The sequence below is a fragment of the Clarias gariepinus genome, chromosome 13 (genome assembly GCF_024256425.1).
Source record: "Clarias gariepinus isolate MV-2021 ecotype Netherlands chromosome 13, CGAR_prim_01v2, whole genome shotgun sequence".
NCBI classification, from domain to species: domain Eukaryota; kingdom Metazoa; phylum Chordata; class Actinopteri; order Siluriformes; family Clariidae; genus Clarias; species Clarias gariepinus.
This window is the reverse complement of record NC_071112.1, coordinates 24,436,255-24,449,422: the sequence shown is the minus strand read 5'-3', so window position 1 is coordinate 24,449,422 and position 13,168 is coordinate 24,436,255. Positions and strand designations below refer to the sequence as shown.

General features: G+C 38.9%; 1 protein-coding gene across 1 annotated transcript in view; it reads left to right on the top strand.

The window, feature by feature from the left end:
• LOC128535777 (ryanodine receptor 3) overlaps positions 1-12,835 on the top strand; it is a 196,135-nt gene extending 183,300 nt beyond the window's left edge. Inside the window, 9 exon segments of the mRNA XM_053509826.1 lie at positions 106-233; positions 323-383; positions 486-632; positions 744-878; positions 1,612-1,768; positions 4,238-4,302; positions 9,699-9,799; positions 11,041-11,092; positions 11,378-12,835. Of these exon segments, the coding sequence (XP_053365801.1) occupies positions 106-233; positions 323-383; positions 486-632; positions 744-878; positions 1,612-1,768; positions 4,238-4,302; positions 9,699-9,799; positions 11,041-11,092; positions 11,378-11,473 (942 nt within the window). The 3' untranslated portion in view covers positions 11,474-12,835.
• The last annotated feature ends 333 nt before the right edge of the window (positions 12,836-13,168 follow it).

The following is a 13,168-nucleotide window of genomic DNA, read 5'->3' as shown; positions in this document are numbered from 1 at the left end:
GAGTATATGCTGTATCTGATAAAGATGCATGATAATGGTGCAACATACAGTAGCAAGGTATAAAACATGAGACCAGATATTTCTATCTATATGACTTACCTGTAGGTGCTAAAAAAATATGGGGATTTGTATGGGGCAGAGAGGATTGCTGAGTTGCTCGGTCTGGACAAAAGTGCTCTGGACTTCAACCCTACTGAAGAAACTATTACTAAAGAGGCTTCGCTGGTCTCCTGGTGAGAAAAACGTACTTAAATCTTTTAGGAATTAGTGATATTCCTGTAAAGTAAAATCCAGTGTAAGTAAAAGAACTATCTTCTCCCAGGTTAAGCTCCATTGACACAAAGTATCATATCTGGAAAATGGGTGTGGTGTTTACAGACAATGTGAGTTCACTAAGAAACATTTTGCTTGATTTATTTAAATAATATCTGAAAAAATCATATCAAAAAATAATGTGATCTTCTTTTTTTTCCCTCCCTTTGCAGTCTTTCCTCTACCTGATGTGGTATACCACAATGTCCATCCTAGGCCACTACAACAATTTCTTCTTTGCTGCTCATCTGTTAGACATTGCCATGGGTTTCAAGACTTTGAGAACCATCCTGTCTTCAGTCACTCATAACGGCAAACAGGTTTCACTGCCTCTGAACCTCAGAACACAAGGGGGAAATGATCATTTTTGCCAAATTGTTGATATTGTTTCCAATTTGACCTCTGATGTCTGATCTTTTTCATTCACCTAGCTGGTGCTGACTGTGGGTCTTCTGGCAGTAGTTGTGTATCTCTACACCGTGGTGGCCTTTAACTTTTTCCGCAAATTCTACAACAAGAGTGAAAGCGAAGACGAGCCAGACATGAAGTGCGATGATATGATGACTGTATGTACCATACACTTTTTTTATTGTAACTTTTTTTTGCTTTATATATACTGTACACAGTGAAACCTCGGCATATGAATTTTTGTTTTAGGAATTAAAATTTTGCAAGAATTGCATGGGCATGCAAAGCATTTTTGTCATATGAACAAACAAACCGAACCGAACACCGCCTAACTTGCACGTACATCCAAGAGCTGTTCAAAACCAATCACAGCGAGTTTATGAATTTTACGAAGTGAAGACTATGGGTCACTATGGGTCTCAAGAAAGTTTGCAAGGACGGTATCAAGAAGAAAAGGGAAATTAGCTGGAAATTAAGAAATAAATCATTGCTAAAAAAAACAGCCCGTCCCAAGAGAAATCATAAATTAAAATCATTATTTTAAAATTAAAATAAAAAGTGAATTTTACTCACTATTTAATTTAGTTTAATTTAGTTTAATTTAATTTAAAAAAACTAAAAGTGTTGAAAATTGAAAATATTGTTAATACTGCATGGCTGGAACGGATTAACTGCATTTACATTCGTATCAAATTAAATTTGTATGCCAAGGTTCCGCCGTGTACATGTATATATACTCTGAAATTCAAATTGAAAGCATTGGCATGTAATAGACAAGCAAATGCATACTGTATACAGTATAGTAGCTTAAAATAATTGTTTATAATTGACATTTTGTTCCTTCCCATATTTATTTTTCTCTTTTTCTTTAATTTACTTCTTCTTTCTCAGTGCTATCTGTTCCATATGTATGTGGGTGTGCGTGCTGGTGGGGGAATAGGCGATGAGATTGAGGATCCAGCCGGTGACCCCTACGAGCTTTACCGCATCCTCTTTGATATCACTTTTTTCTTCTTTGTCATTGTTATCCTTCTGGCTATTATCCAAGGTACAGTATGATTCAGTGGGCAAGTGCAACAGAATTTTTCCAATAAGTGAGGCTTGAAATAGCACAGCATTTGAGGCAATGTAAACAGATACTATCACAATGAGGTCATTAGAAAAGAGAACTTTACAGCATACTTTATTTAGTAAGTAACTGTTAACCTGCTTAATGTCACTTCTCCAGTGACTCAGCACTGGAACGCAGACAACCCCAGCAGACAGGTTGACACTGGCTTTCTCTCAGTGGGTTAAAGTCACTCTGACTGTGAGGTGGGATCTGGGAAGGCTCAGAAACAACACTTGCAGAGAGGGGGATTAGAGACATGCTGAGGGGCATGTGAGGTGTGTGAGGGGGCAGGGCACTAGGTCTTAGCGGGAGAAAAACAGTAATAATAGTGGGCTTCTGGTGTTAATTTTTTTATTTATTTAAGTTTTTTTATTTTATTTTTTTACATTTAACATTATGGCAGAAACACTGAATAATCATAATATGTTGCTGCTTGCATTAGTCAGGAGTCTAAACCAATCAGCCCAAACATTATGTGCCTCTGAGTTCAAGTAGATTGAAACAGATTACATACTGTAGGTCAGCCCCATGACACCATCACTGCATTTTTCTTTCTTGGACCCCTTTTGGTATGTCCTGACCACTGCAGTCCAGGAACATCCCACATGATCTGCAGTTTTGGAGTTGCCCTGACCCAGCCTTCCTGCCATCACAATCTGGCTCTTGTACCAGTAGCTACAATTACAATAACACCTAGAAGAAGTGGGTGGGATACGTCAGGCAGCAAGTAACGATTTTGTCCCTGAAGTACAGTAGATGTGTTGGAAGCAGGAAAAATGTGCAAGCATAAGGATTTGAGTGACTTAGACAAAGGCCAAAGTGTGATGATTAAACAGCTGGATCTGAAAAACTTCCAAACTTCAGGTCTTGTTGGATGTTTCCAGTCTGCAGAGGTGAGGACATACCAAAAGTGATCCAAGGAAGAAAAACTGGTAAACCAAGCACAGGGTCATGGACAGCCAAGGCTCACGGATGTATGTGGGAGTGAAGGCTGGTCTGTGTAGTCTAATCCAATAGAAGAGTGAGTGTAGCTCAAGGTTAATATTAGCTCTCATGGAAAGATGTCAGAACACACAGTGCATCACAGTTTTGGTTGTAGAACTGAGGACTTACTCAATATTAGGTGTGTAGTCATACTCTTATGGCTGATCGGTGTATGTTAAGCCTTGGCAGGCATTAGCAACATGTTTCCGAACCTCATACACCCTACTATGAAGGAATATACTGTACGTACACAGCAACAGCATTAAATCACCAGCTGGTTAAAAACGGCATCCACCATCAACTCTGAAGCTCTCGGCATACTCTTGGATTATTTTGGAAAATCCCAGAACAGGCAGACAACATTAAACAGAATAACACGTATTCATAACACAGGAATAATGAACGGGGGTCAGAAGCAGAAAACACAGAAACAAGAAACAAGAAGAATTATTATAAACCGTCTCGGACAAAGACAGAAACAGCGGGAATTTAATAGGCCAACTAAAATAAGGTGAACAGATGAGCAAAAATGGGAAAACAGGTAAAAACACAATGGATGGGAGAGACAGGAATAAAATAAACAAAAGCACATGGAGAATGAAAGTCAAGCGAATGATCTGAAAGGGAAAAAAACAAGCGGCACTCACTGTACTGGGTGACTGTGACTCACACCGAGCGTGAAATTTGTCAGGGGGAAAAACATTTATACATTTTTAAACACATGGTTTTGTATTTTGTGTATTTGTAACGTACTGACTTATTCAATATGTAGACAGTTATGTCTTGCAGATGCCAAAAAAGATTTTGGAAAAAAAGCAGCTGCTTTTAGTGTGTAGTATAGCAGTGGTACCTTATACAGTATACAACACATTTTTTTTGTATATTTTAGCCAAAGTTTTTGTATATTATAAAAATTTTCCGTTTCCTTGTAAAATACGTGTAAATCATTCAAGTTCCAGTAAATCAAAAACATTTTCTTACAACTTAACATAACACTAGGGGATTAGTGAATGTTTTCGGTAAATAACAATTCAAATACATGTTGGTTTAATTTTTCCTGTTTCTCCTAAAAGAAACCAAGATATCGATGATCCTAAGACGTATGCTACCTATATTTACTTAATAAAGATGATTTTGTGACCTTAATCATTTCATTCCTCATGCAGAGAACTTGCTGTTTCGTTGAATTATTCAGTACATGCTGAGGTCTATAAGGAGAACACAGTACACAGCAAAACTCTGCAAGTTTACTGTACATGTGTGCATAATTCAGATATCAGATTTTCTAATAGAAACTACAAACTAGAGCCATTGAATAAATGTGCTATTAAAGAATAACACAAAAAAAAGGCAACAAAAAAACATTTATTGGTATGTTAAAGAAAAATGTGCTGCAATTAAGCATGATGTGTTTGGCCACAGGTTTGATTATTGATGCCTTTGGAGAATTGCGAGACCAACAGGAGCAAGTCAAAGAGGACATGGAGGTAAGTGTACAATAGCAGAACAGCAGAGCTTTGCATGTGCATCAGTTTCAATGTGTAAATCGTGTGTGTGTGTGCGCTGACAATGTAACAAATAAATGTGAAATTTTGTGTCCCAGACAAACCTTGATAGCACTTAAATGGTTTGACCGATGTTACCCATTTAAAGTTTAAACCAGGCTGGAGACATGGCTCTTTGCTTTGATGAAAGGCTTGTGGCTGTGCCAAATTAGGTACGCATTAGGAAGAAAGATACAAAGGTAGATTCTTTGCCGAATCAGTGAGTCTGTGATTCTAGAAACTCCATCATAGTCTGAAGTCTCAACCCTATTACAGAGAGAAGGTGGAACAACTGGTACAGTGGTGTAGAGAAAATAACCTCTGCATCAATGTAAAAAAGACTTCAGGAGGACGAGTGAACTTCTCTCCCCCTACACATTGATGGAGCTGCTGTGGAAGTGGTCCCCAGCTTTAAGTATCTGGGCGTCCACATAGCTAAGGACTTAACTTGGAGCGTTAACACCTCGGGCCTGATTAAAAAGGCCCACCAGCGCCTCTACTTCCTCAGGAAGCTAAAACGAGCTGGGCTTGGGAGCCTGGTTCTGGAGAGTCTCATCAGCTCCTACATCACTGTGTGGCACGGCAACAGCACCGCAGCTGTGAGGAAAGCCCTGCAGAGAGTAGTTAAGGCTGCACTACTCCCCTCTATCACTGAACTGTACACTGCAAGATGTAGAGGAAGAGCCCTCCGCATTATTAAGGACTCCACTCACCCTGCACATGGTCTATTTTAACCTCTTCCCTCAGGCAGAAGGCTGGGGAGCCTTCAGTGCAAGACCACCAGGCTCAAAAACAGCTTCTACCCTGAGGCAATTAGACTGCTAAACTCTAGCCGTGCTGTAGGTCCTCTTCCATCAAACACAATCAAACACAGTCACAAGCTGCTAACTATGGATAGTATTTAATTACAATATATCCCTATATTTTTAGTGTAAAAATAATGCACCCTATGGTGCAATACATATATAACCTTATAAGTCCAATGTACAAAGTGTGCAATATAGTTTCTGAAAATGTGCAATACACTATGTATAGTTTACATCTTAATTCTTGCATGATATACAGTGGTGTGAAAAACTATTTGCCCCCTTCCTGAATTCTTATTCTTTTGCATGTTTGTCACACTTAAATGTTTCTGATCATCAAACACATTTAACTATTAGTCAAAGATAACACAAGTAAACACAAATGGTTTTTAAATGATGGTTTTTATTATTTAGGGAGAAAAAAAATCCAACCCTACATGGCCCTGTGTGAAAAAGTAATTGCCCCCTGAACCTAATAACTGGTTGGGCCACCCTTAGCAGCAATAACTGCAATCAAGCGTTTGCGATTACTTGCAACGAGTCTTTTACAGCGCTCTGGAGGAATTTTGGCCCACTCATCTTTGCAGAATTGTTATAATTCAGCTTGATTTGAGGGTTTTCTAGCATGAACCGCCTTTTTAAGGTCATGCCACAACATCTCAATAGGATTCAGGTCAGGACTTTGACTAGGCCACTCCAAAGTCTTAATTTTGTTTTTCTTCAGCCATTCAGAGGTGGATTTGCTGGTTTGTTTTGGGTCATTGTCCTGCTGCAGCACCCAAGATCGCTTCAGCTTGAGTTGACGAACAGATGGCCGGACATTCTCCTTCAGGATTTTTTGGTAGACAGTAGAATTCATGGTTCCATCTATCAGAGCAAGCCTTCCAGGTCCTGAAGCAGCAAAACAACCCCAGACCATCACACTACCACCACCATATTTTACTGTTGGTATGATGTTTTTTTTTTTAAATGCTGTGTTACTTTTACGCCAGATGTAACGACACACGCACCTTCCAAAAAGTTCAACTTTTGTCTCGTCGGTCCACAAGGTATTTTCCCAAAAGTCTTGGCAATCATTGAGATGTTTTTTAGCAAAATTTGAGACGAGCCTTAATGTTCTTTTTGCTTAAAAGTGGTTTGCGCCTTGGAAATCTGCCATGCAGGCCGTTTTTGCCCAGTCTCTTTCTTATGGTGGAGTCGTGAACACTGACCTTAATTGAGGCAAGTGAGACCTGCAGTTCTTTAGATGTTGTCCTGAGGTCTTTTGTGGCCTCTCGGATGAGTTGTCTCTGCGCTCTTGGGGTAATTTTAGTCGGCCGGCCACTCCTGGGAAGGTTCACCACTGTTCCATGTTTTTGCCATTTGTGGATAATGGCTCTCACTCTGGTTCGCTGGAGTCCCAAAGCTTTAGAAATTGCTTTATAAACTTTACCAGACTGATAGATCTCAGTTACTTTTGTTCTCATTTGTTCCTGAATTTCTTAGGATCTTGGCATGATGTCTAGCTTTTGAGGTGCTTTTGGTCTACTTCTCTGTGTCAGGTAGCTTCTATTTAAGTGATTTCTTGATTGAAACAGGTGTGGCAGTAATCAGGCCTGGGGGTGACACCAGAAATTGAACTCAGGTGTGATAAACCACAGTTATTTTTTAACAAGGGGGGCAATCACTTTTTCACACAGGGCCATGTAGGTTTGATTCTCCATGTAGGGAGATTTTTTTTCTCCCTAAATAATAAAAACCATCATTTAAAAACTGCATTTTGTGTTCAATTATGTTATCTTTGACTTATAGTTAAGTGTGTTTGATGATCAGAAACATTTTGTGTGACAAACATGGAAAAGAATAAGAAATCAGGAAGGGGGCAAATAGTTTTTCACACGACTGTACATCTGACTGCTCTTATTTATGTCTGGGGATGGTTCTCTCAACCTAGAAGACGGTTCCGGCCTCGACTGGTGTTGGCAGCTGTTTCTCTGAGGACGTGACTGTTCAATAGTTTAGGACCGGAACTTCATACAAGTCTACCTGTGTTTTCAATAACTAACTGGACTTCATATTAACATCAATTAACATCAACTGTTATGCTGAACTGCCTGCCAACTAACACACAGTATGAATGCAGAACAATTCCTGCTCCCTGTTTCACCCAAATGAGGATGGGTTCCCCGTTGAGTCTGGTTCCTCTCAAGGTTTCTTCCTACTACCATCTCAGGGGGGTTTTCCTTGCCACTGTTGCCCTTGGCTTGCTCACCAGGGACAAACTGACCATTTTGATTCATACACATCCACATTCCATACAAACTTAAATAATTCTTTTGATTGTGTAAAGCTGCTTTGGGACAATGTCAAATTGTTAAAAGCGCTATACAAATAAAATTGAATTGAATTAAATTGACAGTGAGGTCACTCCTCCATACAGATCTTCTCTAGATCTGTCAGGTTTCGGGACTGTCGCTGAGCAACACTCACACTTCAGCTCCCTCCAATGATTTTCTATTGGATTTAGGTCTGGAGACTGGCTAGGCCACTCCAGAACCTTAATATGCTTCTTACGGAGCCACTCCTTGGTTTTTCTGGCTGTGTGCGTTGGGTCATTGTCATGCTGGAAGACCCAGTCATGACCCAACTATAACGCTCTGACTGAAGGAAGGAGGTTTTTGCCCAGTATGTCACAATACATGGCCCCGTTCATCCTCTCCTTAATACAGTGCAGTCGTCCTGTCCCCTGTGCAGGAAAACACCCCCAGAGCATGATGCTTCCAGCCCCATGCTTCACTGTAGGTATGGTATTATTGGGATAATACTCATCATTCTTCTTCCTCCAAACACGGCGAATGAAGTTAAGACCAAAAAGTTTTGTCTCATCTGACCACAGGACTTTCTCCCATGACTCCTCTGGATCATCCAGATGGTCCCTGGCAGACTTCAGACAGGCCTGGACATGGGCTGACTTAAGCAGGGGAACCTTCCGTGCGATGCAAGATTTTAAACCATGACGTCTTAGTGTATTACTGATAGTAGCCTTGGAAAGGATGGTCCCAGCTCTCTTCATGGCATTGACCAGCTCCTCATGTGTAGTTCCGGGCTGATTCTTCACCATTCTTAGCATCACTGATACCCCACGAGGAGAGATCTTCCGTGGGGCCCCAGTCCGAGGGACATTAACAGTCATCATTAGCCTCTTCCATTTTCTGACAATTGCTCCAACAGTTGTTCTTTTTTCACCAAGCTGCTTGGCAATTGCCCTGTAGCCCTTTTTAGCTTTGTGAAGGTCTACAATTTTGTATCTTATGTCTTTTGACAGCTCTTTGGTTTTGCTCATGTTGCTACTTAGACTTTGGCTGATTCTGGGGTGCACAGGTGTCTTTATGACAGCTAATGACCTTAAACAGGTGCTACTAATTTAGAATCATGAGCAGAGTGTAGCTGGACTATTTGAAAGCGAAATAACTGGTCTTTGAGGGTCAGAAATCTGGCTGATAAGCAAGTGATCAAATACTTATTTGTCACAGTAATTCACAAATAAAGTGATTTACAGATTTTTCTTTTTAGATTCTGTCTCTCACAGTGGAAATGCACCTATGCTGAAAATTGTAGACCTCTCCATGATTTTACATATATACATCCTCATATTATATTACTCTGTTATCTATGTGGCTTAAACGGGACCTGGGTCCTAATTTCGTACCATAACATGGAAGTGTGCTGGTACTGTATGACAATAAAGAATCTTTGAATTCTTAAAGAGTAATTTTTACCATACAGCATCACGCAGGAACCGAACCAGCGATCTCCGGATGATCAGACGAGCACTTTACCACTGCGCCACTCAGAGGGTCTGTGTTAGATTATAAAACCTGAAAACTAAAATTATGGCTAGAAATTATTAGGGATAAGGCACTGCTACTGCTATTAACAAGATCTAACTGAAGATAGAGTGACTTTAAAAGCGAGCTCATTACTGTCGAGTACGAGTCTCAGTCAGACTTCTCTACTGGCTTGTGTTTAGTTTTAAATAATAAATAAACTGATGCATTAATTTGGATCTCACAGAAGTGAAGTATTCACATACAGTAGCTGTACCAGATTAGCTTCATGCACACTCCGTTCACACACTTGCCAACACTACTGGACCTCATCTTACCCACCCTCGTGCTCTTTATTAATGATAACATGTTAAAGCCATATAATTACTACTTCTGTAAATGAAGCCAGCTTATTCAGCTTGAACAGCTTGTTTGATAGTTAGCACTTTTTATTTTAACTTTCTTTTGACTTGGACTCGACACCCTTAATACTTAACTAGCTTAAGACTTAACTTGGATCTTGGATAGTTCTGCACTTGGTCATATCTTGAATGTCTTCATGTAACTGAAGATGTCAGTGCAGGACGTGATCAAAGAAGGAAAACATACAGCTGTGTGGACAGTTTCTGGACATAACATTATATCCTAGCATATTACATTGTACAATAAACAAAATATATAATGTAGACACTTTAAAATATGATTAGTTGACATTTGTGTGTTTCAGACTAAGTGCTTCATCTGTGGCATTGGGAATGATTACTTTGACACAACTCCACATGGATTTGAGACACACACTTTACAAGAGCACAACTTGGCAAACTACCTGTAAGTAGTGCATGCATACCTCACTAACACAACATGCTTAGCTTCTTCCTCTAATCCTCTAATGAGTAGCAGGTCTATTTTTATAATGTTATTTCCTTTGCAATTATGTGTTTTTTTTCTACTATTTATTTACTTTGTAATGTATATTGTGTACACCATATTTCCCTTCTTATTGACATCCATACAAGTTTTCATTTTGGTATCCAAAATCATTAAATTACACTACCTGGGCTAAAATAAGTCAAAAACAACAAAGGAAAAACCTGTTTCAGAAGGTTCAAATTATTAGCTTGCATTTGATTGGCATACTAGCAAGCAAAGATAACAACTAAGGAAATGTTTTATTACTGGATTTAGGTTAAAAATCCCCCAACGCATCATTAGAATCTAGAAGGAGAGTGCTAAGCACTTCCACAAACAGTGTGAGGAGAATTCGTAGAATTGCGACTAAACACCTGTGTGGCCATCAGAAAACCACTCATTAAAAAAAGATCAAGTGATGTGCTGAGTCCAGAATTACCTTGTTCCAGGGCAGTGGGCACCAAAGAAAGAAAGCATTAATTGATGTGGGTCAGGGGTACAGTAGCTTAATGGTTAAGGTTTAGAAGGTCCCACGTTCAAACCCAACGACCACCAATTTGCCACTGTTGGACCCTTGAGCCAAGGCCCTTAACTCTCAACGGCTCAGAGATATAATGAGATAAAACTGTAAGTCACTCTGGATAAGGGGGCCCCTAAGTGCTGTAATGTAAATGACGCACCCATATAGTACCACCTGTACAAGCTTTTGGAGATGCTTCAGTTGGTCAAGTCTCGACTCAGCAATGTTGTGTGGCAATAAAATAAAGTCAGCTGATGATCTGAATGTAATGAATGACCTATTAATGTTTTTTTTTTTTTTCCTGACGGGATGATCATATTACTATTACAGTCGCCTTAGTAGTAGTTGTAGTTTGCCCCACTTCATTTGATTGTGGCACTAATAACACCATGTGACTCAACCGTAACAGTTTTTTTTTTTCAAGCTCCTGATAAACAAGGCAGATTTAAAATCAGACTATCACAACTCCCAGGGACTAGAAAGTCAGCAGATTGTTGTTTCCTTTATTAAAAAGAAATCCAAATTGTTACGTTGCAACATAATCAGCTTAAAGTATCTCGGCTTCAATCAGCGCTTAAATTAATCCTGGTTGTTTTAAAGATATGCCTATTCAGTCTACTATTTATGCCTGATGTTTTAGGTTTTTCCTAATGTACCTTGTCAACAAAGATGAAACGGAGCATACTGGCCAGGTAAGGTTGCCTTCCTTGCTTTCCTTTACATATATAAAAGAATCTGATTTATAAAATAAAAGCAGCATGTTTATTCATTTAAAATGTACCTTGACAGGTTTAAAACAGACTTGGATTGTCTTCAGGATTATTTTTTTTTACATGTTGTTTGATTGTTCTTCGCAGATGCTCTGTTTTACCTAGCACCGGGATCTACTAACTTGCTCATTTACTAATTTACTCATTCGTTTTCCTCTCTTACCAGTGTATACTGTAAAAGCAGTTTCTGCTTATTTGCCTCCACAGGAGTCGTATGTTTGGAAGATGTATCAGGAGCGATGTTGGGATTTCTTTCCAGCTGGAGACTGTTTCAGGAAACAGTATGAGGACCAGCTGGGTTAAAGCAAGTGAGATTCCAAGCCACCAGCCTGTCCTCAGGGCTGTGAGCAGTATACCAGCTTTTCAGTTTGTTTTCAACCATTGACATTGTCCACCCCAATAAATGATCCTCTTTCATACTATTTTTGCAGGAGGAGTCCCATTGCCATATTTGTTTTTTCTCTACGTCAGATAATGTTATATGATGCATTTAAAGTTCTAATTGTTACCTCGGTCAACAGTGCCAATTTAGCAAAGACTGTCTTGTTTTACTCAGTATTATTTTCCACATTTGTTTCTCAGAAAAAAAAGAGAAAAAGAACAAAAAAAAAAAAACCTTTGCCGCATAAACCTGAAACCTCTGCACAAAGTTCTTGTCCTTAAAGAACCACTGGGTTTTGTCGGGTTAAAGAACATGTGAGTCTATACCCTTATATGCACAAAGAATAATATTTCAGTTTTTAGAGCGAATGGAATAAAATATACACATGCCAAAAGAGAATGATGAATATCCCATCTTTAGAGGGTATGCATTTTGAAGCCGTGCTCAGATTTCATTAAACTGCTTGCTTATTTGAGATGTGGGATGAGAAGCCCAGGGCAGGTATGTATAAAGCCTCTTAAATTGAAAATTGGGTCTTAAGTGCCAAGAGATCAGGAACTATAGTAGCCCTAATAATGAAAGACCTTTGACAAAATAATAAAAGCAACATACAAAAAAAAAAAAAAAAATTTAGACTTGGACTTAATTTTAAAAAGTATTTATGGTCAAGAGTTGAGATACAGTGGGTTTTTGGATGAATTGCATATGATGTTATTCTTTTTTTATCTTAGAACTAGTCAGTGATTGAATATCTCTAACAATATAAGAAACGATGCAATAATGACTGATTAAAGCACGGCCATTAAGGTCATGTGGTCATCTAGCTGCTCTGTTTGTTTCATCCCCAAAGTGAGAAGTTGTTGTGGAATGTAAATACGAATAAATGACACGTTTAAGTTAAGTGCTTCCATTCACAGCCAATTTCTCAGCATTTGCTTACATCCTAACAATATAATGCTGTATACTGGGCAGTCTCTAGACATGATGGTGCTCGAGCATCCAGCCACAGATCACGCACAGATTTCACCAGCTCCACCTGTGCATGAACCCTGCATAACCAATGCCAGTGTCAAATTTAATACAGTCAGTTGTTGAACCTGAAAAGAATAGACTGTTTCATTTGTGCATGGCTTTTGTATTTTTTTATGCTACAGTATGATCAGCATCTGGCATTTTGATAGTGAATACCCTCTTTTCTTGTAGTCAGATGTTGTGCTCAGTACAGCAGGATATGAAGCATTAATCGCCTCTGCCAGTAAATTTATCATATTATTATTATTATTACTTTTTTTTTTTTATCGAATCCTGACAGCTTTTTTCAATTATCTTTCTTTTATTGAACTATTTGTTGGGTCCAGTGGGATTTGTAGTTGAATCTAAATCTTGAAAGCATTGCTTAGATAATATAGAGCAGTAACTGGATGTCCGCTGTGAAACTCCATCACATCTGTTAGTAATAACACCGTAGCTTATTAGTTTGAAATACTTTATATTTCAATATTTTAATGAAATTCAGTGAATTGCATTGAATGTTCTTGCCATATGGAACGTGACTAGTTTGTGTTTTCAGTTTTTTTTTTCATAGAAATATCCTAGAATCCATCATTAATTATCTT